The sequence below is a fragment of the Panthera pardus genome, unplaced genomic scaffold (genome assembly GCF_024362965.1).
Source record: "Panthera pardus isolate Hobbes unplaced genomic scaffold, ASM2436296v1 HiC_scaffold_6, whole genome shotgun sequence".
Classification (NCBI taxonomy): domain Eukaryota; kingdom Metazoa; phylum Chordata; class Mammalia; order Carnivora; family Felidae; genus Panthera; species Panthera pardus.
The window spans coordinates 104258575-104284385 of NW_026526991.1; the positions used below are offsets into that span (position 1 = coordinate 104258575).

At 45.0% G+C, this 25811-nt stretch overlaps 1 protein-coding gene across 2 annotated transcripts in view; it reads right to left on the bottom strand.

Annotated features, from left to right (window-relative positions):
- NINJ2 (ninjurin 2) overlaps nucleotides 1-25139 on the bottom strand; it is a 79010-nt gene extending 53871 nt beyond the window's left edge. The window contains exon 1 of one of the 2 annotated variants that reach the window (XM_019464922.2): nucleotides 24821-25139. In XM_019464922.2, coding sequence (XP_019320467.2) covers nucleotides 24821-24994 — 174 coding nt within the window. In that variant the 5' untranslated portion in view covers nucleotides 24995-25139. Of the gene's footprint in view, nucleotides 1-16935; nucleotides 17089-24820 lie in introns of those variants that run through there. The other variant, XM_019464923.2, reaches the window with a different exon arrangement.
- Between the last annotated feature and the right edge of the window lie 672 nt (nucleotides 25140-25811).

A 25811-nucleotide genomic window follows, 5' to 3' on the forward strand; every position in this document is an offset into this window, starting at 1 on the left:
CCCCTCCCATGCTTGTGGTCTGTCTCTCAAAAATGGATAAATATTAAAAACAAAACAAAACTTCAGAGAATCTGTCCTCTTGTATGGGGATGGACATTTTTTTTGCTCCAAGCGCTCCTGCTCTCAGACATACGATTACTCTAACTCAGCAGATGTGGTAAGAAATCCTAAGGTATGCCGAAGGCTTGTAGGTTGGAAGATGAGAAGAGTCCGTTCTCAAGGCAGGACATTCTTAGTTTTAGGCAATGTGTGGGATTCCCTGGTCTTGGTAAGCACTAACTTTCTGGGCCTGTTCCTAATGGGCCTACACCCACACTGTAAAAGCTCTCCCAGGGGCGCCTGGGTGGCTCAGTAGTTAAGTGTCTGACTTCAGCTCAGGTCATGATCTCGTGGTTTGTGAATTTAAACCCTGCATTGGGCTCTGTGCTGACAGTTCAGAACCTGAGACCTGCTTCAGATTCTGTGTCTCCCCAGTCTCTCTGTCCCTCTCCAACTCACACTCTGTCTCCCTCCCTCTCTCTCTCAAAAACAAATAAACATTAAAAAAAAAAAAAAGGCCCTCCTAGTACCTAGCTGCATGCGTCCTTGGTAGCCTTGGTCCAGTCCTGGAGGCAGTGCAAGCAAAGAGTTAGTACATAACAGTATGTGGACCCTGTACTCCCCTTTCTTTTCCCGGCTCTTTTACCCAGAAGTAAGAAACCTTGAGCAACCCCTTCTCCCCTCTGCAATAGGACCTGTTAACCAAGGCATCCCTGAATCCCGACTGAGTACTCACTACCTGGGCACGTATGCTGCCTACCCACAAAGGCAACAATGCACTAAGTGTTGCAAGGGCTGTGAGGAAGGATGAGGCAGGTGCCTGGCTTCGAAGAGTCTCACTCTAGCTGAGCAGAAAAGGTAAAACACAGGAAAAATATGACGCGGTAGTTAGGAGTATAATAATGGAGTCAGGCTGCCTGGTTGAAATACTGACTTTCTTATCAGCTGACACGGGGCAATTACTTAACCTTTCTGCATCTTGGTTTCCTTGTCTGTAATGTAGGAATAACAATAGCATTTACCTTATAGGAGTACTATTAAGGCTCAAATGGTTTGTGTAAACTTCTTGGCACAGTATTGGCATATAGCAAGTATTCCCAAAATGGTTTATTATTATTATGTTAAATAATACCAGACCTGAAGAGCAAGATGGCAATAGGGGATTTTCCAGGCCATTCTCTTAGAGTTTAAACTTCTTGATATTTTTTTAAATTAAAAAAAATTTTTTTAAGAGAGAGAGGGCATGCATATGGGAGGGGCAGAGGGGGAAAGACGGGGGGAAAGAGAGAAAGAGAGAGAGAGAGAGAGAGAGAGAGAGAGAGAATCCCAAGCAGGCTCCATGCCAAGTGCAGAGCACAAAGCAGGGCTCTATCCTACGACCCTGGGATCATGACCTGAGCTGAAATCAAGAGTCAGATGCTCAACCAACTGAGCCACCCAGGCACCCTCAAGCTTCTTGATAGAAGGTCCTGTCCTTTACTTTTATAGATTCCCCCAGTACCCACCCCAGTGCCTTGCACTCAAACATTTGGGGGGAATATAATTAACATGTCTACTCTCCAAATGGATGGAATAGGTAACGAGGAAACAGGACAGTGAGACTGCTGGTGCGAGCTGGGAGGTGAGGGAAGGCTTCATGGAGGAGGTGAGATTGAAGTGGACCTTCACAGATGGGGTGGGCTTTGGCTGGACAAAGCAGAGCAAAGATGACTCTGATTATAAAAGCCTAGAAAGGGCCAGGGGTTCAAGAGAGGCATGGGAAGACTTGGACGGCATGGCCCTTAGCATGACATGCATGCTAAGAGTGGCACCGTGTGCCTAGAGTCTGGGCCCCGAGTGTGGGGCTAGGCCCTGAGGTGGAGCCAGAATCTGCTAGGGCAGACTTGGAGCCCAGTGGCTGCAGCTCGTCACTGCTCGAGGGACCCTGGCCAAAATCCAAGTCCTGTCTGCCCTTGAGGCGCCTCTTTCACACTCTGTGCCAGACAGGAGGACTCAGGGCGTGAAGATGTCTACAGAGACAGGCCAGTCACTAAGGGAGCTGCAGTCCAAAGATCGAAGCTGAGCGTGTCAGATGCCTGCACGATCCCTCCACAGCTTTCTTCCATCCCCAGGCTTAGCTGATAAACTGCTCTGTGTGGAGAAATGACTCCGGTCCCCGAGCCTCTGACAGGCCTCAAGCTGAAGGCATCTTCCACAAGGGAAAGCAGGGTACAAGTTTTTTCCCTTGTCACGCATTCTCTGAGAAACCGACTGAGAAGTCTCTTCCCCTCCCAGAGCAGGTCTTTCCTTTCCTTTACGTCTCCTCATAACGGCATTTACGGTGAGTGTTCACACACAGTGGACGTCTTCCTGTCCAGAGGGCAGAATGACCAACACAGCAGTTATGAGCATTTCCTCATTTTACAGCCAAGGAGAGGAAAAAACTCATAATCACAGTAATGCTTATTCGATGTATGCCAGTCCCTATCCTACACACTTCCCATGTAATCCTCACAATAATCCTGTGAGGGAAATAGTGTTATTGAGGAACTTGCCCAGGTTCACATAACGAGTAAACAGGTCACACAACTAGTAACGTGGGATTTGAACCTCATTGGCCACTATGCTGGATGGAGGTAGGATAGGTCTGCTGAAGGGGAAGGGAGGAACACACCCTCAGAATCCTGTCTTCTAAATCCGTCCACCAACGTCTAGGTGATGAAAACGGGAAACTTCAGTCTCTGCTGTCCTGAAAGCCTCACCTTGGTTCCTATCTTCAGGTAACTCTAAGATAGAGTGGAATTTTACCAAACTGCTGCCCACTCCTTCCTCTGGAGACTTGAGAATGCACTGGGGGCTACATGCCTGTAAGGCAACATTTTTTTTTTTTTCCATTTTACAGAAAACAGTAAACACCTATAAATCGAGCTTTTGAAAGAAAGTGACTCTTCAGTCATACTTATAGCCAGAGCTGGCCACTGCTTTCTACAAGCAGGAAAACTGCTTCTAAATATAGCCTGCAAAGTGACTCTTGATCTCAGGGTTGTGCGTTCGAGCCCCACAGTGGGGGTAGCGTTTACTTAAAAATAAAATTAAAAGCCTGTAAAATGCAGATCCCCAAGGGGCACGGCCCTCCTGCCCCATTCCCTTTCCTCGCTCAAAGGCTGGTGTGTGCACCTTGGGCCACAGGCTCCCTTCTGAGAGGCCCCAGCTCACCCATATCCCCTCCCAGGGAAGACAGGGCAACCATATCACTGACCCAAGTGAGTGAGTGAGAAGGAAGAGGGTCAGCTTTCTGCCAAATGTTCTGGAGGGGGAACAGCTTTTTCTTAAATATGTGCAAGGATCAAGGGTGTATTTGAAAACTGTATAAAATGGGAGCACCTGGGTGGCTTAGTCAGTTAAGCATCCCATTCTTGATTTTGGCTCAGGTCGGGATCTCACAGTTCATGAGTTCAAGCCCCAAGTTAGCCTCTGTGCTGACAGCCCCAAGCCTGCTTGAGGTTGCCTCTCTCCCTCTCTCTCTCTGCCCCTCCCCTATGCTCTCTCTCTCTCAAAATAAACACTTTTTTTTTTAAAGAAAATATTGTAAAGTGCCTTCAACTGCTGAGTGAGGAAGAGGTTGTGCTCTTGGGATCTGGAGGGGAAGACAGAAAGGCAAACGGACAGAGGGCTGGTCGGGAAGAACTCAGCAACAACCCATCCTAGGGTTGGCATCAGCTCATTGGGTTGGTCTTGTAGCTCATTGTTTGTGTATAACCCAATGCCAGGCACTTGAGCCTTGTTGTACTCAACCTAGCAATTTGGAGACGGCAGTGGGTATGTATGTAACAGAACAGGATGCTCTCTGGACAGAAGTTTTGAAAGAAAACCAAAACGGAAGACTAGCCCCCACGCCCCCGCTGGACAGTCTCTAATGACCCTTGAGGAATGTTCCGGACATGCATGGGCATCTGCAAATTTACTCACCTGAGAGTTGCCTCTACGTCCTGATGATCCCTGAGATTAGAAATGGGAAGTGCAAAGACGCTCCTTGGTTGTCCACATGTTTTGTTTTTTTAATCACACTGATTCACAATGCCTTCTCCTGCCCCTCATCCCATTTTCAGTTAGGGGAAAAAAGAAGGTGAGAAACAAAACACCAAAGGTTTTGAGAGATCCTGTATTGAAACTCCTGGAAGGCTGGAATTAGGTATGAATAGGGTAGAACTCCAGATTTCTTCATCAGCCCTTAGGGGGCTGAGCTTACTATGAAGCCTTTAAGATGAGGGGAGATTTTTCACCACTTGGAAATACCAGCAAGACGTGCAGCTGAGATAGATTGTGAGATAGCCCAAAATATTTAGTGAGGGGTGCTCCAGTTTGAGGAAGTTCAGCTGAAATTAGCAATTTGTGGGTGGAATATTGGCTGAGAATTGGCTGCAGAATTACTCAGATTGAAGGGACACTGGGGGTGAGGAAGGCGAAGTTTGTATTCAGGCTCAGGATGTGGAAGGGGGGTCAGCAAAGCTAGGAGTCCTGTGTGTTCAGGGTTTAAAGCCCTAAACAGCCCCAGGGGTGTCCAAGGCACGACCAGTAAGTAGAATCAGAGATTCCATTGAGCAAAAGCTGACGGGAAAACAAATCTCCCTTTTTTTTTTTTTTTTTTGTTTGTCCTGGTTGAAAACCAAACACGGTAGCCATCTGAAGAAATTCCAGTGTCGGGAGTGTTCAGGCAGAGAAGGGAGGGTAAAAACGCAGCCAACCTCCAACCACAGGGGAAATCAGCCTAATGGTTCCGCACATGCCATTGTCTAGCACTGAGCTCTGGAATGTTCATGGGGTGTCCTTGCATATTCCCTGATTCGAGCCCACGAAACACTTCCTGCTTATCCTCTCTTTTCCTGTGACCCCCAAAATGTCAACTGGCAAGGTTCGACATCCCTGTCTGGGACTGAGCAGCTTGAATGGCTTGTGTGCATCCTAGGCAATGTTCAGCTGTTTTGGGAGAGCACCGAGTGAAGAGAAAGTGTTAGGTCCTGATGAGGCTGAGCATCTAGGGGAATGGAGGTGGGGAGGACGCAGGGAGAAATGGGGAGAAAGCTCTGAAGGTCAGCTGCAACGACCCCCTGAGGTCAGCTGCAAGAATTTTGTGCACTTTCTCAACACAAATTCAAGTTGATCCACCAATTTAGAAAACTTGACCTTTTGTAAAAATGAGGAAACTAAACTTACAGCCCTGCCTGTAGCTTGGTAGCTTTGGAAGCTCGGCACCACAGTGAGGCAATCTGGGGAGAGTGCCAAACCAAGCCAGAACCAAGAGTGGAAATTTTATGCCATTAACACAAAAGATTAGTGGGTCTGGTTGAATTTGGGCAAGATCTTATAAGATTTTAGATCCAGTGCATTTTTCTAACAGTGGGTTTCGATTAGCAAGGGTTCTGAAACACACCTCAATCTGACCTTGGACTTGGGGCAAAGACCTACTACTTTCCTTTTCAGGGAAGTCCTCTGATAACTGAATCAATTCCTCCTCTCTGAAAGCCTATCCCATATCTCCTCCCGGAACAAATCTACCTAAACCAGTACCACCATCCTTTATTTACCATGCCACTTAAGAACTTTTAAGGGTTTCCTACTGTCCTACTAAAAATCAAGTGCACACCCCTCTGCCTGGTTATTTAAAAAGCCTACATAATTTAGCCCCACCCCACCTATCCATTAGTGTTCTCCCCCACACACCGTTCCATCTATTCAGGCTGGCCTTCTCACTGTCCCCAGATAGCTTATTCATTCCTGCCTTTGTTTTAATACCCACTATTCTTCCCCTTCAACCCTGAATCCGAGTTTATTCTTCCTCTTTAGCAATCCCCAAAAGACCCCACATTTGGAGATTTTGCCAACTATTTCAATTCTCATTTCTCCCTTCTCTAGGCAATTATCCATTTATATATACACTTTGCCTCCCCAATTACAGTGGAAGCCACCATGAATATAAATTTTATGTTACAGTGCCACACATAAAGCATGGTCAGTAAATAACTGTTGATTAATAGCAATTCTTCTTCCATGAATTAAAGGCTAAACACACACACAGGAATCAGTCTCATTTCCATCACGTGGGATTTCAAGACAGCATAACTTGCAAGCACATTTGGGTCCTCTAAGTTTGGTAACACAGGGAAAAACATGTAAAGAATGGTTGTGCCTAAGATAGTAAGGGGATTCAAAATAGAATAAAGTGCTTGCTCACCACTGACAATTTGAGTGCTAGTCTGAAAATTGGGCACCTCCAGAATGTTGCACTCTCCCTAGCATTCAAATCCAGGGCACCATAACATTAATTAATTAATTCTTTTGCATTTAAGACTTTTCCTCCTTATTCCCTCCTTCAGGGAGTGGGTGCAAGGATGAGAAAGAGTTTGGAAGAAATCATATACTTCTTAAAATGGAATAGAACAGATATACAGACCAATGGACTAGAAAGCCAGAAATAATAAGCCAGAAATAACTGATTTTTGACAAGGGTACCAAGACTATTCAATGGGAAATGCCCAGTCTTTTCAACAAATGGTGCTAGAAAAATAGGATATTACCACATGCAAAAGAATGAAATTGGACTGTTATCTACATCATATACAAAAATTAACTCAGAAAAGGGGCTCCTGGGTGACTTAATTGATTGGGTGACCGAGTCCAGCTCAGGTCATGGTCTCATCGTTGGTGAGTTCGAGCCCTGCGTCGGGCTCTGTGCTGACAGCTTGGGGCCTGGAGCCTACTTCAGATTCTGTGTCTCCCCCTGTCTCTGCCCCTCCCCTGCTCATGCTCTGTGTCTCTCTGTCTCTCAATAATAAATAAACATTAAAAAAATTTTTTTTAATTAGCTCAGAATGGATCAAAGACCTAAACTTAAGAGCTAAAACTATTTACATCTTAGAAGAAAACATAAGGGAAAATCTTCATGACATTGAACTTGGCAGTGACTTCTAGGATATGACACACAAAATACAGGCAATAAAAGAAAAATATGCAATTTGGACATCATCAAAATTAAAATTCTGTGCAAAGGACACTATCAAGAGAGTGAAAAAACAGCCCACAGACTGGGAGAAACTATTTGCAAATCATACATCTAATAAGAAATTAATGTCCAAAATATGAAAAGAACTTCTGTAACTTAAAGAAGAAGAACAACAACAACAAAAAATTCAAAAGTGGACATTTTTTTTTAAAGTGGGGGGCGCCTGGGTGGTTCAGTTGGTTAAGTATCGGGCTCTTGATTTCAGCTCAGGTGATGACCTCACATTCATGAGCTCCATCCACACCTCGGGCTCCTGCTTACGATTCTCTCTTTCCCTCTCTCTCTCTCTCTCTGCCCTGACCCTGCTTGTGTGTGTGCACACATGCGTGGGCCCGCACTTACTCTCTCTCTCAAAACAAATAAATAAACTTAAAAAAAAAACAAACCAAAAGCATGCAAAAACAAAAACAAAAACAAAAACAAAAAGTAGACAACTTGACATTTCTCCAAATAAGATGTACAAATGGCCAAGAAGCACATAAATACTCAACATTATTAGTCATTAACAAAATGCAAATCAAAATCACATTGAGATACTACTTCTCACCCATTAGGATGACTATTATTAAAAAAAAAGAAAAAAACATTGGTGAGGATGTGGAGAGACTACAGAGAACTGTGAAAACTGGAGGCTTGTAAGAACATACAATGATGCAACCACTATAGAAAACAGTATGGTGGTTCTTCAAAAAGTTAAAAATAGAGTTACCATATGATCTGGCATATAGGTATATACCCAAAATAATGTTTTTTAATGTTTATTTATTTTTGAGAGAGAGAGAGAGCGTGCGTGAGCAAGTGGGGGAGGGGCAGAGAGAGAGAGCGGGACAGAGAATCTGAAGCGAGCTCCACGCTGACAGCAGCCAGCCCAATGTGGGGCTCAAACTCACCAACCTGAGCTGAAATAAGATGCTAAACTAACCGAGCCACTCAGGCACCCTTATACCCAAAATAATTGAAAGCAGGGACTTGAAAAGTAACTGTATACCAATGTTCATAGCAACCATATTCATGATAACCAAAGGTTAGAGACAACCCATGTGTCTGTCAATGGATGAATGGATAAACAAAATGTGGTATACCCATACAAAGGAATATCATACAGCCCTAATAAGGAAGGAAATTCTGACACATGCTACAAAATGGATGAACTTGAAGACATTATATTAAGTGAAATAAGCCAGTGGCCAAAGGAGAAATATTGTATGATTCTACTTACATAAGGTACCTAGAATAGGGAAATTCATAGAGACAGGAAGTAGAATGAGGATTGCCAGGAGCCGGGGGTAGGGGAGATGGGGAGTTATTGTTTAATGGGTATGGAATTTCTGTTTGGGATGACGAAAACATTCTGGAAACAGCAGTGATGGTTGTACAATATTATGAATGTACACAATGCCACTGGATTGTACACTTAAACATGGTTAGCATGGTAACTTTCGTGGTACAGATATTTTACCACAATAATCTTTAAAAGGAAATAACAGCTGAATTCAACCATGAGGGAATAATCAGGCGAATCCAAATCATGGGTCATTCTCCAGAACAACTCAGCTGCACTCTTCAAAAATGTCACGATGATGACAGGCCAAAAAAAGGGAATAGGGTTACAGATTAAAGGGGATTTAGAGACAAGACACCCAATGCAATGACTAATCCGTGATTATATTAAATAAGAGCTATGGAGGGCATTGTTGTATGGCAATTGGGAAAAGTGAATATAAACTGTATATGAATGATAATTATATTGTGGTTAGGTAGGAGAGTACCCTTCTTGGAAGATATATGCTGAAGTCTTCACCGATGATGTCTGGCACTTTCTTTCTAAGGGGGGAGGGGATGCATTCTATAGAAAGAGATAAAGTAAATATAGCAAAATTGATGAATGTAGGGAAGAGTTTACAAATATTCATTGTTGTGGTCTTTCTACTTTTCTTTATTGGAAAATAAAATGTTCCAGGAAAAATACAGTCTAGTCATTTTGGTTCCCAAATGATCAGGGAAACACTGACTTTCTGTGAATCTGTGAGCAAAATGTCGGTCTATTTGCCACATTGGATCATCCTGTTTTACTGAACTCACTCCCCGCGGTTGCCAGAAGAGGCTGACATGGAGTATTTGGGAGGTGAGAATAGATGCTCCTTACAACAGTCGCCCTTTACAGGGACTTCATTCCCTTCTAGGGGCACTTCTCTGCTCTCCCACAGCACATATGGTCTATGCTGTCTACCTTGACCGCTTCAGGATCTAATGTGTTGTGCTCTTGTGTCTGTCAGGGTTTTAAGGCCCCCAAAGCAGGGCTATGTCTCACTTTTCTTATAACCCTCCCTCTGCCAGCATCCCCAACCCCATGCTTTGTACAGAGCTAAATATATAGTGAGTGCCTATAATATTTTTCTTTTCATTGACTATTGACTCTCCCATCAATACAAACAGAAAGGCATACATGAAAATACATGCGGTCAAGGATAGAAATCAAAAGGTTTATCCTAACCCAGGTATTAGAACGATGCTGGGTAGGGCCTTGCAGAAGGAATACCAAGTGTGGGCTTTGACACAATCTAATTCTTTGGCAACCAGGTGTTACTGATTTAGGTAGCGATTAGCACATAAGGGTGGGGTAAAAGAAATCTGGTCTTGGCAGAAATTTATGAATACCTAAGCACAGAATGTCCCTAAATAGGCCCTATGGGGCAACTGCTCTCACAACCCTGCAAATTCTTCCCAAGGAAGCAGAGCCAAACAAAGGACCGGAGATGTCAAGAAAGGGAGTTCTCATTTGGGGTCCTTGAGCAGATTCGCTGTGCCTTTTAAAGGACTTATCTGTGCCACTTGGGATTCAAGGAGAACAACACAAACCTCTGTCAGAGGCTGGAGGTGAGAACAAATCCCTGCACTGCTTTAGGAAGGTACTGCCCATGTGCCCAACAAGTTGCAAGAGAACACGTAGGCCTGCTGCATTCCAACTCTACGTGAGACACCAGTGTGCTGCTGTGTTGTAGCTTGTTAAGGGAGTGTAGACTTGTCTTTCTTGTCTTGAGTAATTTTTCAGTGAGGCTGGAAGAACTAATGGGTAAATTTCCTCTCTAGCCCAGCCAGAGCTTCTAGGAGGCAGGCCTTTGGCTCCATGGTTTTACACAATGTATTGCTATTTCCTATTAAATCACAAGCACTGACACTTAGTTTTGAATTCCATTTAATATTTTATTACATACCTTCTTGCGCTGCTGGTCTATGATTATTTCATTTAAGTCCCAAATTTCCCCACCAGCTTCTTGGAGAACCATGTTCTACGCTACTTTACCAGCTATGCGTCCTCCCCACATCTTGTACTGTACACAGTAAATGTTGGATACACAATAAATATAAGAGAATGTGCCAATAATCTATTATATTTCCATATTATGTAATACTATACAGCAGTTAAAAACAATGGTGTGGATCTACATATTCTGACATGGAGAGATTTCCAATTCATATTAATGCGTCAAAAAAAAAGCTATCAGGTACAGTATGAAATCCTTTATGCTAGAAGAGACTAGTAGAAGAAACAAGCGTTTGGTCCACATATCTGTTTATTTCCTTCCTGATATATACCCCTGGTCACAGACATTGTTATAGCTAGCGTAGCAGAACTCAGTAATTTCCTTTTCAAAAAAATTGTTGTTAAGTAATAAGGCAGTTAACATAGGACTTGCTGCAGTAATGTCATATTTATGTGGCACTCATATGGAGCAGGCATTGTTCTTAGTGTTCTACACAAATTAATAGTCCTATAAGAAACTGAGGCACAAAGAGGTTAAGTAATTTGCCCTACGTTAGACAGCACACCAAGGAAATGGAAGACCCAGGATTCAAACCAAAGCAGTCCAGCTTCAGAGCCTGTATTCTTAACCACTATGCTAACCACTATTTAATAAATGTGCCCCTTTCCCCATCCCTTTCCTACCTTCTTGGTGTTTCTACATCTTTTTGTATGCCTCAACGATTGCACTCATAACACTGTGTGAGAATTAAGTGGAAAGAAAAAAAAAATCCCATTCCCCACCTTAACCTATGGCCAAATCCATGGATTTGAAGTTTTGAGGTACCTATAAGGAGCTACTGATGCCTTCTGGAAACTATGTGTGGGTTGTTACTTCGAGACCATGGCCATTTGCCGTGACTGTATTTAGTCACACGATATACATAGATTTCCCCCTGAGGGCAGTGGTAACCTCAACTATGGATCATATCAAGTGGAACCTCAGCTTAATAGGCAAGGCTGACGATGGTCCAGGTGTACTGACTCTCACCTGATGGAAGGTGGGGCATGGACTGGATGACTTTTTGAGGAATGTAGGTAGGCATGTTTTACCTTCTCAAAGCCCTGAGGCATTACGACTGATGCCACCTGAAAGCAAATTAGGAGGCTTTGCCCCAGGCCCAGGTCCCCAACAGTGTGTTGGAGTTTAGTGCTGTTTCAGATTAAATCAGCATGTTTCAAATTTGCCAGACTTGTTATCACGGCAATATGTATCCCCAGTTCACACATGGAATGTTTGCTCTCTGGCAGCCAAATGCACTTGGAACTGGCAGTGATGATCTCATAAAGCAGGAAAGCTGAGCAGTTAGTCAGATGATTAACCTGTTACGGAGATGGAGGAGTTGAGCATCACTTAATGAAAATATCTGGGTATTGCATAAGCAGGAGTTTCCAGACTTGGGGGGCAGCTTGGGAACCCTCACAGCCAAACTCCTAATTTTACAAATGTGGAAACTAAAGCTTTATAAAAGGGTAGATAAGGGCTTCTGGCCCGACAAAAGTTAGAGTGTATTTCTAATACACGACACCCCAGAGGAAACAGCACTGCTGGCTGCTCAGACCTCCCTTTTAAGGGCTCCAGGGTCTTCTGTGGTCAGCTTCAGTCTTTAACTCATCCTCCCCTTTTAAAGGTATTCCTTACTTTTAAATGACCTGTTGGTATTATGTTTACTCATATGTAAAAAAAAGCAATCATCCTCACCCATCCCCCTGTGATTCCAATGCTGCAGACTTGTTCTAATTTCATTACCAGAGAAATGGAAGGCTGTAGGTTGGAAATGGGGTAAGAAGTGATCTTCATAAATTGTTTTCATGCCCTTTGTCTGGGCATCTTCAGGTATAGGCCCTCCAGGTGGTTTTCAGGCTTCTGTCTTATGTAATTATGTTTACGAGGTGGAATCATTTGACAATTTGCTTGTACTATTTATTTTAATTTTTTGTTATTACTTTTAAATGTTTTACTTATTTTTGAGACAGAGAGACAGAGAGAGAGAGAAAGAGAGAGAGAAAATGTATGAGTGGGGGAGGGGCGCAGAGAGAGAGGGAGACACAGGAAGCAGGCTCCAGCTTCCAGCTATCAGCACAGAGCCTGAAGCTTGGGCTCTTAACTCCTGAACCTGGAGATCATGGCCTTAGCTGAAGTCTGATGCTTAATTGACTGAGCCACCCAGGCACCCCTGCTTGTACTATCTTAGAATAATAAACACCAGCCATTGCTTTACTGATGTCTCATCAGAACAAAAATCCTGTCTTCTATGCATAATGCTTTCTGGTTTTCACAGCTACCTCCTCCACCTTCTCAAACAGTCCTACCCTCTCACTGAGAAGAGGTCATAGGATATGTCTACTCTGCGGGGACAAGTAGGATAGGACCTGGGAGATTGTCCTTCTCAAGCACTCTGAGCACCAGAAAATGATCCAATTGAGTTGCCCTCCCCGCCCCCCCCCCCCCCCCCCCCCCCCCGTGCCTCACTTTCCCCTTCTCAAGACTGGTTTTGTTTATGCTTGATTTACAGGCCTAGTTCCAATTGGAGAGGTTTTGGACAAATGCAATGGTTTGTTCTTTCTTGGGAGGATGAAGGGGAGAGGAAGGGGTATGCGCAAGGGAGGAGGAATGTGCCTCAAGCCAGGATGCCTCTCACGGAAGTCATGAAAGAATTCCAGATACTAGCTTTGATTAGCTCTCTGTGCCAAACAAACAGGTTCTAGGGGAATCTTTTCTAATATTGCCCCAGAGCTAGGTTATTTCCTAGTCTGGCCCCCAAAAAGTCTTAACGACAGTGTAGCTTTAGGGTAAAATTTAGCTGACCATCATCAGTCTTCAACATGGCCCTGGCAAAGGCCTCACCGGGAAAGCATGGCAGGGGGGAGAGTGCACAGCGTTGTAGTCAGACAGCCTAGTATGTGAATCCCCGTTGAACTACTTGCTAGCTGTGACATTCAGCAAATTAACTCCCCTGAGCTTCACGTGTTTTCATCTATAAGCTGGGGTTGATATCTACACAGTTGCTCTGAAATATAAAAATAAAAATATGTCAAGTGCCTCCTTGATATAAAGTAAGTGCTCAGAAAAATGGTAGCTATTATTATTAATAACCTAAGGGAAGCCTAGGGGAAACTCAGCAGGAAACCAAGCACTCCAGGCCAAGAAGGAACCGAAATAGCCCCGACCCGGCTCCACCCACCGCGATCAGGATCAGCCAGAGCGCGCCGTGCCAGAGCTGGAGAAGCAGGAAGGGGCCACCCTGCCCTCCCCGGACCCGAAGCCAGTGGGACTGTCAGTACCAGAGCCGGAGACTGGGCCGAGCTGAGGTGGGGAGGGGGTTGTTTTGCTTCAGCAAAGGGTGAGGACTGCCCTCGGCCTTCAGCAGGGGAAGGAAGAGGGACAGCCACGTAACAAAAGCTCAAGGCCAACCCCCAGTAGGCCCCGGGGCCGGACGGGGAAGTGAGCCCTTCGGCCGGCTCCGCGGGAGTCAGCTGACCTGCGGTCGCGGCCGCGCGCCCTCCCCGCCCCGGCCCGGCCGACCCAGCACCCCTGCGACCCCGCGCGCAGCTTGCCCGGGGCTGGGGGTGTGAGGGTCCGCGCGGCACGAGCCTCCCCCGCAGCCAATCAGCGGCCTCTTCCGCTCGCCCTCCCCCGGAGGGTTTGGGCAGCGGGGCGGCGAGCTCTCCCGAGGCGGCCTTCGCGCACGCGGTGTGCCCCTTGTGAAAGGAATATTCACATTTCCAGCGCGGCCTCTGCCAGGGAGCGCACCTCTTAAAGACAGGCCGGCTGCCCGAGGCTCGCCGTGGCCACACTGTGCCGGCTCTGTTCTGGAGTTTTCAGAGCATCCAGCAAGGCTGCCCCGGGCGCCGGGAAAACAGTGCGCCTTTTCTTCCCTCCAAAACCAGCCCACCTGCGACCCTAGGCGACCCCGTCCCCTCCAGCTGCTCGCGGACTGCACACACCCGCCCCGTACTTCAGCGTCCCGACCCAGGTGGGAGGAGGGGAAGGGAAGGCGGTATTTGCAAGTACTCAGAAGTGTTTACCGTTTCCGAAGCTCCGGCCCTCGGGCCTAAATCCACCCAGTTCCTTTTCACAGAAAAGGAACACTTGATCCCGCCCCTACTAGGTGCCTGGAACCTGACTTGTCCTGTCCTTTAAGCCTCGCGATCCGACCCCCTGTAGAGGGAGTATAGTTATCCTGGTTCTAGAAACGAGGAAACCCAAGTTTCTGAGAGATTAAGAATTGTAAAACTACCGAAGGCCCAGTTTGCAACGAGGCCAAAATTTTTTTCTAAGTGACTGGGCTTCATACCAGGACACCAATTTGTGTCTAGACTCACGCCCCCTTGGGTTCCCTTGTTTGCTTGGGAGAGCAAACGGCAAGGGCCGTAGATATTCCGTAGAGCAAAGCCTTAACAGGCCCTTTTACCCTGTAGGAGCAGTCAGTCCGCTGTAGAGACGACCTGCCAACTCCCCTTTCAGGTCTTAGATTGGAGAGCACCTTCCTCGACCCCACAAGCCTGGGTCAGCTGCCACTTCTAGCACCTCTCTATCCCTCTTTTGGTGGTCCTTATGACCACCTGTTGCAATGTCCTCAGCTAGCTCTCTCCGTAGATGGAGGGAAGCTACCTGAGTGTCTTGACTGTAAGCTCAGCATTTAGCTGGAATTGCCATGCATGGTCCAGCTCCCAGGATGCAAGTGTGCTGCGGGAACAACATTTGAAAAGCACTGAACTAGGGGCGCCTGGGTGGCTCAGTCGGTTAAGCGTCAGACTTGGGCTCCCGTCATGATCTCGCAGTTTGTGAGTCCGAGCCCCGCATCTGGCTCTGTGCTGACAGCTCAGAGCTTAGAGCCTGCTTTGGATTCTGTGTCTCCCTCTCTCTCTCTCTCTCTCTGTCCCTTCCCTGCTCTCACTCTGTCTCTGTCTCTATGTCTCTCTCTCTCTCTCTCTCTCTCTCTCTCTTTCAAAAAGAAGTAAACATTAAAAAAAGAGGAAGAAAAGCACTGGAGTTCAGAAGTTAAAAGGTAAGAAGGGAAACTGGAGACAACTATAAAAAATTGGCTTTTAGTAATCACAACAATAACAATAGCGATGGCTATCATTTACTACTACAATGTAGCAGACATTGTTCTGGGTGCTGTAGTGCAGGACTCCTCAAAACTCAAATGTGATTTCTGGGAGATTCTGATCAGTCATCTGGGGTGGGGCCTGAAACTCTGCATTTCTAACAAGCTCCCCTGTGATGGTGCATGAATCATACTTTGTATAGAAATGCTTTGGTATATTAACTTATTTTATCCTCTCTAAAGCGTTATGAAGTAGGTATCACTATTTCTGTTTTACACACAAGGAAGCTGAGAGGCTAAGCACCTATGAAGGTCAAAGAAAGAAACTGCAGGGCAATGAGGGAGGGGGGAATGGTACGAGCAGGTGCACTTACAGAAGAAACACAATTCTAGGCCCAGGAAACCGTTTTACAAAAGCCTGGCATGCAGGGAACGTGGACGGGGGCTGCAGCAACAGCTGTGTCACCCATTAGGCACCGTGTGTGTGCATAGTACTTAGGAGCTTTCCAAAGGCCCCAAATGTTTGAGACCCGCAAAAACCATATTGGCACCTACATACGAAAACTGAATGCTTAAATTAATCATTTCAACATTCAAATCATTAAAAAGCCTTTCAAAATTTTTACATTAAAAAAAGTCATGTTTAGTGAAGGATACGGGTGTATTTTAATACATTTGATAAAAATGGAGTAGGGCCTCCCAAGCCTGGGGCCTGCTAGGGACAAGATGAGCGCTGGCCACATTGGGTTTGGATGTAATGCTGAGGGCAGCTGGGAACCACTCTGATAGAAGGAGGAAAATGTTCTCTGTGGCTACAGTGAAGAGAATGGATTGGAGGGAGGCCAGACTGGAGGCCCAGTGGCTGGAGACCAGATAGGCGTTTATAGACTTCCAGTCTGCAAGACAATCTCTCCTCAGTGCCAAGATTAGCGTAAAATGATAGCATTATACAACCCAATTATTGTTTGATTTCTCCAGCCCCTATCTGACTCAGCATTCCAGATTTACTTAAGACGTGGGGACAAGGGTTTTGCCAAATCCTTTCTCATTAAGGCTGGTGATGTTATAGTCTAGGGGAGGTATGTTTAAGAGCACACGCTCAAGTCAGCTGTGAGTGGGAACCTCAGCCCTGCTACTTGCTAGCTGTGTGACTTTGCATAAGTGATTTAACTTCTCAGAGCCTCAGATTCCTTATTGGGCATACTTCATTCCTCATGGAATTTAAACTACATGTACAGTGCCTCCCACAGGATAGGTACTTATAAACAAATGGTAGCTGTTATCACATATGTGCCATTATTCTGAGACCTCGCTGGGTTTTCTTCAGGAGGGAACAGAGGGTGGGGTAAATAATTTAATCTTTTCATCCATTTTCTGAGGTAGAATTTATTATTCCCATTTTGCAGATAAGGCAACAGGGGCTCAGAGATTAGATAGCTCAGTGAACTAGGGGCAGAAAGTGGGAAAGTGCTAGAGCTGGAATGTTGTTTTATTTTTACCTCGTTTCATACAGTCTCTCCAGCAGTCAACATCTGCTGCTTCCACCGCCCTTTGACCGGTCCAGAACCTGTTTCCCTTAGTCATGGCATGAATCTGTCATGCTGGCCAAAGCCACACCACTGAACACTCTTCTCGGGCTCTACCAACCTCCATTTCCCTTCTTCCCCAACCTTACCTAACCTCCTTACTACCTCCCCCTACCCCCTCGTGCAACCCCACCCCCAATTTTACAGCTTCTGGATTTCCCTTATTAAAGAGACAGCTTGTCTCTCTGAGAATCACAGACAGAACCGCCCTAGACTGGGATGCCTTCCAGAGTACCTCCCTTTAAAGGGAGTAGATAAGTAGGTCACATCAGGATGGTAGGGGAGGAGGCGTACTTCTAATGGGAAGGAGGAAAAATACTGCAGATCACATGGAGAATGGAAAACAAAATAACAGGGCTCCTCTGTCTCTCTGATTCTATCTCACAATCTCAGTGGCAGCCCCCTGCTGGCCGCTATTACTGTGAAAAGCATGTGGAGACCCTGCAGGCCATACTGAACTCTTGGGGTTTGGGAGGCCACTGGAAATTGCAGTGAGCAGAAGGCGGTCTCCCCTTGGTTCCCCTCCATCCCACCCTGCCTCCTCTTGAGAAGAGGAGGTATGGAGTATGGACCGGGGTATGGAGAGGAGATGGCTCAGCTTTGACAGAGGATTTGGAACTTCTGTCCAATTCTGGCTCCTCAAGGGCCTGAAAGCACAGAGCTCTGCAGTTTGGAGGTTCCGCGGGACTGGGATGGCACTGGCTTTGCCGTGGTTGCTGGGAGTAGCCCAGGATCTGGTTCACAGAGATTCTGCTGCAACCAGGACAAGTCCCAGGCCTTGTGAGATTTCTGCTCCCCACTCCCAACCCAAACTCTGTCAGAGGCAGTTCACAACAAGGGAGGTGGATGAACATTAAATGACATAGATTGCTGTGAAAACCAGAGAGATAGAGACAGGGCGAGACAGGGCGAGGCATTAAAGATCCAACACTGCCAGCCCCACCCTGCCCAGCTATCCCTGGGGACTGAGCCATGCTTGAATCCTAACATTGGGCGGTCGCATTTCTAGGAAACTGCGGGTGAAGGTGGGGGGGTGTGGCAGGGAAAGTCCCAGCTGCCTGAATGACACCGGCCCCACTGTGTACAGATATGGACTGAAAATGTGTATTCAGGCAGAAGATGGGTCCCTGGACTCTGTGCCTAGGGCACAAGGCAAGCACACAAAACCAAAGAGCAAAGCCTGATTCTTGGACCTGGGGGTAAACAGTCCCAGTTCCCTGGATGGGGCTTTGGAAACAGAATTCACCTCTGGAGAGGCCGAGGGTTTTCCATTCTCTTGGCGTGGAGCCTGGTGGACTTCCAGCTCCGAGGCTCACTGCTTTAGGACACTGGTTAGGCTTTGTGTAGAGATGCTCTGGATTGCAGGATGCAACTCCCACCTGGCTGGTGCTCCCTGCCCTCCTTACTCCCATCCCTAAGGTCCCGGACAGACTATTCGGGAGTGCTGTATTCCTGTGCTCTTTTCCCTCCACCCCTATAGACACAGAGTACCTCCCTCCCCCCACCCCAGGTATCTGTGCCCTGTGAGAAAGTCCCACCCTTGCCTACGATTGCTCTTCTCGTGAAGCAGGGCTGGGTGACAGGACGGAGACATCCATCTTCACCTGTGCCCTTCATTATGCTTAACCTCCCTAGGCTTGTCTAACACCCTCTTTCCCAGGCTGGGGTAATCCCAAACCATCTCTCATCTGAGTGGGTATAAATCCCTACAGGTATGTGGCAGGCAAGTAGCAGCAGTGACAGTGTGGTTGGTGGTGCCCGTACTGAAACAGGAAGTTTGGACTTGTGAGACTTAGGTTCTTTGTGCTCTCACAAAGTGACTGGCAGCTCCTCGTCCACGACATCTGATCCAGCTGGGGTCTCTTGCTTTGCCAGCATTCCTGCCTTACTCCAGGTCCAGCTTGAGCACTACTCCTTGGCTTCTCTAGGATCATGTGGGAGAAAGGAGGTCAGGCTTGGAGCCTCCATACCAACCCCCGACGTCAGTCAGCAATGTACCTGGGCAGTGGGCAGTGGTTTTGAAACTTCAGAGTACATCAAAATTATCAAGGGACTGGTTAAAATACAGATGGCTGGGCCCCTCCCCAGGGTTTCTGATTTAGTATGTCTGGAGTAGGAACTGAGAATTTGCATTTCTAAAAGGTTCCCAAGTGACGGGATACTGTTGCTCCAGCGGCCACATTTGAAAACCACTGAGCTAGAGTATAGCAAAAAGAAAACCTACGTCTGAGTCCTAGCCCTGCCACTTTCGTGCTCTGTGATGGTGTACTTGACCTTTCTGAGCTTCATTTCCTGTTCCAATGAAGGTGGAGTAAGGACCACAGCATGGTTGGGAGGATTAGAACATTTGGAAGGGCCTTTCACTGTGATGGCAAATTGAATTATGAATTAGTCAACAAATACATTTTGAGTATTGTGTTGTCCATTGGATACTCTGCCCAATGTCATGGCTGACTTTGGGCAGATCATACGTGAGGATTCTAAGACCTACACATCACACAACTCTGTGACTCTGTTTTCTCTTCTATGAAACAAGGCCTGTGGTCTGCTAGACTAAAGGTCCCTCCAAGTCCCATTTGGAAGTTCAGCTCTGGGAGGGGCCTTAGGTCTTGGGAGGCACAGCCACGTTTCTTTTCCTTGCTCACCCCTTTCCAGGACATCCACTTGAGAGCTCAGGTGCTTCTGCAAAGAACATCGATCACTAGAGTCACTGGTCAGTTCCTCCTCGAGGGGAATAACGTGGTCTTCACTGTCCATCATGATCTGGTTCCAACCCACTTTTATAATCATATTCCCCACTGTTATTCTTCTATTCACTTTATAGCCTAGACAAATTGGACTACTCATCCTTCCCCAGATACACCCTGTGATATCCTGCTTGCAGCTTCTGTTCACACTAGAATATCCTCCATTGGTCAGAGTCCTATTCCTCCTTCAAAGTTTACCCAATGACTACCTCCTCCAACAAGTTGTCCCAAATCCTTCCACCGTCTGTCTGTCTGTCTCTTTAGCTATCATCTATATATCTGTCTCTCTACTTAATACAAATGATTTTATATTTTTCTTTAGGTGATAGAGGACAAGTTACTGAAGTTGTCAGGTACAAGATCTGACTAAATCAGGATGCAACCACCTCACCCCTTCCTACTTGCCTCTGATGTTTTTCCTCCAAAGGGGCTGTGTAGAAACTCAGAGGTCTGTGGGTGTGTCCTTGGATTTCACATTCCTGAAGTCTGTTCTTGGAGCATACTGAGATATAAAAAACCAGAGTTGCTACTATGTAGAACTTTTAAAAAGTGGAACGGCCACTTAAGAGGAGATGCCTACTTACACAAAGATAAGTCAGCTGTTTATTTTCTATGGCAATCAGAGTCGGGAATAAATATATATGTGTGTATATATCTGCTGTGGTTCATATTCACAGATCTACTCATTTGCATATAGCCACATCTGCTTCTCTAATTTTCTTTTTTAAACTACAGGGTTTTTTTTTTCTATTCTAAATATAATATATGCGTCAGTAAAAATGTTTAAAGGAAATAAAAAGTAAAAATAAAGTAAAAGAAGAAAGTAAGTCATTCATAACCCATAAATAACCGGTATTAACGTTTTGATGTATTTCTTGGGAATGGTTTTCTTGCACGTATTTACTCTATATGATTTTTAAAGGAAGTTGGGATAAAATGTTTATACTCTTCTGTATCCTACTTTTTTGATTTATATGATAGCATTTTGGTATTCCTTTAAATATTCTTCCCTAACATTGAAAAAAATTATTTCATGATATCCACTAACAGATGTACCAAAATTTATTTAACCATTCTTTCATTGTTGGATACTCCTTTTTGCTATAAACAGTATTTCAGTGAACATCCTTACATATCTGATTATTTTCTTAGGCTGATTCTAGAAGTGGGATTACTGGGTCTTTTTTTTTTTTTTTTTAAGATTTTATTTTTTTAAGTAATCTCTACACCCAACATGGGGCTCGAACTCACAACCCGGAAATCAAGAGCCACACACTCCACCCACTGAGCCAGCCAGGTGCCCCATACTGGGTCATTTTTAAGTCTCTTGATATATACTACCAAACTGTTGTCTGGAATTTCAATTTGAAAATACTCCAGAATACTTTACCTATAGTCCCCCCTTCTATTCATAAGTAATTTTTACCTCCACTCCCAGTGCATTCTATCCCTTGTTGTACTTAACCCTTACTACACTGAATTTGCATTCAGTGTGTACCAGTCTTCATTCCCTTACGAAGAGACCATCTTTGACCATCTTTGTATCTCCCTCAACATCCCGCACAGGTGGAAGAAAGAGGCCAGAGGACTGAATCTCCTTAGGTGAATCTATAAGCAGAAGAAGAGCTCCATTTTAGGAAGGAGCAAGGAGAGTGGCTTGAACTCCATACTCAGCGGTGGGGTTGCAACACTGGTTGAAGGAGAAGAAAAGGGATTGTCTTCCACCCTTTATTCATCCAGATCTCAGAGGAGGGGGTAAAAGATGGGAAATTAGTCCAGTCTAGCGCCTGGAAAAGGAGTCACCTTAGCTGTCTGGCAGGGCTGCTACTAAGGGCTGGGAGAAGGGCAGAAGCTTGGAGGCCACAGCTTCAGGTTGTGGAAGGAGAGGCACCAGTACCAGGCACCCCACTCTCAAGGTGTTGACCTTGGGGACACACCTGCAACACTGATGATAGAGGCTTAATGTTTTTTAGATTGGAGTTTCCCAAATTTCAGTTGTACCTTGTTTGCTATCTCAATCTTTTAGTGACAAGAAAGAAGCAATATGCACAGACACACACACACCTGTGTTTCATTTCATCCAGACCAGCCACACTTCTGAACAGTGAAGACAGGTACAATTATTAAAATATTCAGGGTGTGCCCATGACACTCATAAAGTCTGAATAAGAACTTAAAACATATCATGCCACTTACTTTAGCCTCATCCTGAGCAATAAAAATTTAGAAATCACAGATTTGATGGATTAGTTACCCTTTTTTTGTAATACACACTATAACTATAAAGATAGCCATTACAATAAAAAACTGTTAGCCATTGGTATTCCCTTTACTAACCATTGGTGGTAACTGTACCACATTTTGGGGACATACTATTTTAATTGAACATTTTCTTTATATTATAGTCATCTGCTTTTCTTCCACTTAAGCTTTCTAAGGTCAGGTATCATATTTCTGTTTTTGTTTTTGTTTTTGTTTTTGGTGCTTCATACAGTGTTGAAGCTCAATAAATATTTGTTCTTCCTTTGGTTTGTTTTGGTAATGGGATAGTGATGAATAGGAATTAATTTATATACTTAGCACAAATGAAGTCTCCAAGATCAGGATTATAAAGGGGAGATCAATATTTATATGGTAAAGAGAGTTGCCCTGGTTTGAATACTGTGGCATTATTATTTGGACTTGGGCTTTAACGTGTTCAGGGTAGAACACAGTACATCATACACATACTATCTAGCTGTCTTTCCAGGGGTAAATAATACATTTGCAAGTTTAAGAATTAGTCTTGGAGCTATAAAACAGAATAACACTATTTAGCTCATGCAGGAATTCAACACACTATAATAACCTCATGAAATAAGAAAACTTTTCCATACCTAGCAAGCACAGAGTGAAATATATAGTTATTGATCAGTAAATATTTGTTAAATGAAGAGATGAAATGTCTTAGCTATAGTCAATATGTCTTTACCACCCCTGGAAAACCATTCTCAGAAACAGAGGAACTAATATTATTCAGTACATAATATTCTAGGGTCTTTATATATGTCTTTCCTCTGGATTTCATGTGGCAACACCATGTGAGGAGAGGGTAAAATCATGCTACTAGGGGACAGACATTTCCACCTGTCATGAACCAAGACTTGACTTCTCAGAAGACCACAGTGACTATTTCCTCATTGGATCCAGAGGGCTAGACAGGAAGATGTAGAAACTCAATGGATGACCTTCTGGCCAACCAAATAAATAAACTACCAAAGGAAAGTGTGAATAAGATGCCAGAATAAAAGACTATATTGGGAGAGAGAGAGAATAACTCTAATAAAGAAGAGAAGGGTACTCTAACACTTTAGTCCATAGTTCTGCCTACCTCTTTCTTTCTGAACCTTTCTTCCAAATGTAATGTCCTTAGCCTATAACTCAGGATTATTTAACTCATCAGCACATAAGAAACTTGTTCTTCAGGGACTGGAAATGAGCAGTACCATTTCCTTAGCTACTAAATATCCAATGGAGGCAAGAACTAGAGGAAGAAAAAAGAAAATACACTGTAGGGTCAGAAGACCTGGGTTGTCCAGAAGTCCTGACTCTGCCATGGTCTGGTAGAGTGACCCTCTGCCTATTAGTGATCCCCTTTAATTCATGGCTCCCTTAAGTTATTCACTTACAACTATTTTCCATGCAATTACTGTTTATCAAGCACTGCCCTGGGCACTAGGGATAGAGCAATGAAAGAAACAGACTCTAATGGAGTTTATGTTCTAATGAGATTGATTAAATTGGATAAGTAATCAAATGAACAATGTAACTTCAAATAGTGAGCAGTGCTATGGAAGAAAGAAAACAAATGATGAAGACAAAACGAAAGGAGGGTTCCTCTACAGAGGGCAAAGGTCTCCCTGAGTCAGTAACATTTGAGCTGAGATCTGAATGTACTAGAAGGAGCAAGCCCAGGGAAAGAATATTCCAGGCAGAAGGACCATCAAGCCCTGAGTTGGGACCATGTTTGGGGCTGTATGACAATCAAGGAAAACGACACTATTTTGCAGTTCTAGTAGACCAATGGTTTTGACACACTACCCCAAGTGATTCTACAACTTCTTTGGTTGTGTCTCAGGGGTGGAGGGACAGAGGGCAGAAGTTCTGCCAGGCCCCCATCATGCTGCCCAACACACATAGCAGCTCCTTTTTCATCTGAAGCATACACTGGGGTGTTGAAGATTTGCTTGAAGAACAGATACCATGATCAAAAATCCTTGGTCTCAAAAGTCCTTCTCCACCCTGTAATTGTCCAGCTCTAGGAAAATTTATCATCCAACCTCTGTGATCCCTACAGAAAGGCTGGCTTTATTCAATAAAGTTGGAGAGTGCCAGTTCCAGCGACCTGGCTCTCCTCTTACCAGAACATCCCATTCCCTTTCCCTGCAATGGTGGATTAGAGCCTCTGATGCCCTCCAAGCCTGTCCCAGGTAGGGAGGGACACCAGTCTCTGCCTCCTGCTAGCAGATTTTACTGGCTTCCTTTTCTTGCCCTGTCCGAATAAGACACTCTGTCCTCCACAGGAGAGCTTTGTGGAGAAAGCCACGGAGTGGCTCCAGTTTTTTCCAACCTGTAAAATGCAAAGTTGGCCAGCTGCCTCTCTTCTTAACTCTAAAACCCATATCTTTCCTTGCCTCCAGAGAACTGCCAGCAGCTCTCAAATAAGTCTCTACTGTCCTGGGGTTTGGAGGAAAGCGCTGTGCAGAATGTGAAATCATCTTCTGGTAACGCGAATCTAATTAGCTCTTTGACTGACAAGAAGAAGCAGAGGCCAAGAGGGATTTAAACAATCCCTTTCTCACATATTTCAAAACAAGCGAAGAACCAGACAGGGAAACAGAAAGAGAAAAAAAAGAGATAAAGCCTAGGGAACATTTGGAGAAGGGGGTAAGAGAGAAAGGGGGGTGAGAGGGAGAATATCAAGTGACCAGAATATTAATCCTTCCTTCCCCCAGCTTTACCTCTGCTCCCCCCATCTCCACCCTCCTTCCTCTCTCCCGGAGAGAACTTACTTGGAGGTCGATGATTTCTCTCTCTGATTCCATCTTGCTGCCCTCAAGTGCCTTCACACACTCTGGTGCTGGTAACAGACTGCGTGGGCAACTCCAGGCTTTGCTGTCTGAGTCTCTACTGCTTTCTTTGGGTGGGAGAGAGCACACAGCTGGCAGGACAGACCTGCTATTCATCCATCTGATGTGGGATGCCTGTCCTGGGCTCAGCCCCGGGGGGAAGTGTACACATGCATACACTTGCGTGCGTGCGTGTGTGCGTGCACACGCTTGTGCACTCCAGGGGGTGGCATGTGACACATTGATAGGTGGCCTTTTGAGTTAGTAGTGACAGCATCATTTTCTTTCATGGCGCCAGTGCCCCTCCAGAACCAGAGGGGCCATCCGAGGTCAAACTCAGCCTGCTTTGAGTTAGTAGCTTTTCTACCGGCATAGAAACCCTGTGGATTTATCAAGGAAATGGAAAAACAGCCTCAGCGTGCTGTCTGACTTCACATTGGTGGAGCTGAATAGGGTCCTCAGTCATCAAGGGTGGGTGGACTCTAGCATATTCCTAAGACTGAGGCTTAGAGACTTCTTTCTCTTGTTCCCTGTAGCGCTAAAAGTTTAAAAAAAAAAATGTAGTTTACTTAATAGGCCCCGAAGCATAAGCCTTACTCTATAAAGTGATTAACAATAAACTTTTATTGACAGGTTGTTTGATGTCCTCATTTTCTCCCTTGATTAGACAGAAAGACAGCAGGAAAAAGTTATACCTTCAAATTCTGTTTACGCAAGTGGTTGCTTTTTCCCTACTTTTAAAATAAAGCTACCAGGAGTGAGTCTTTTTTTTGGAAAAGCTTTCTTTCTCTTGTTTACCTTAGAGCCTAAAACTCTTCTGGTTTGTTCCTGAAGCTAGTTTTAGACACCAGCTTGTGTATGTGTGGGTGTGGGTATGTCTGTGAGTGTGCATGGTAGGGGCAGTGTTAAATTGGAGTAATCCAGTTCAAGTTTA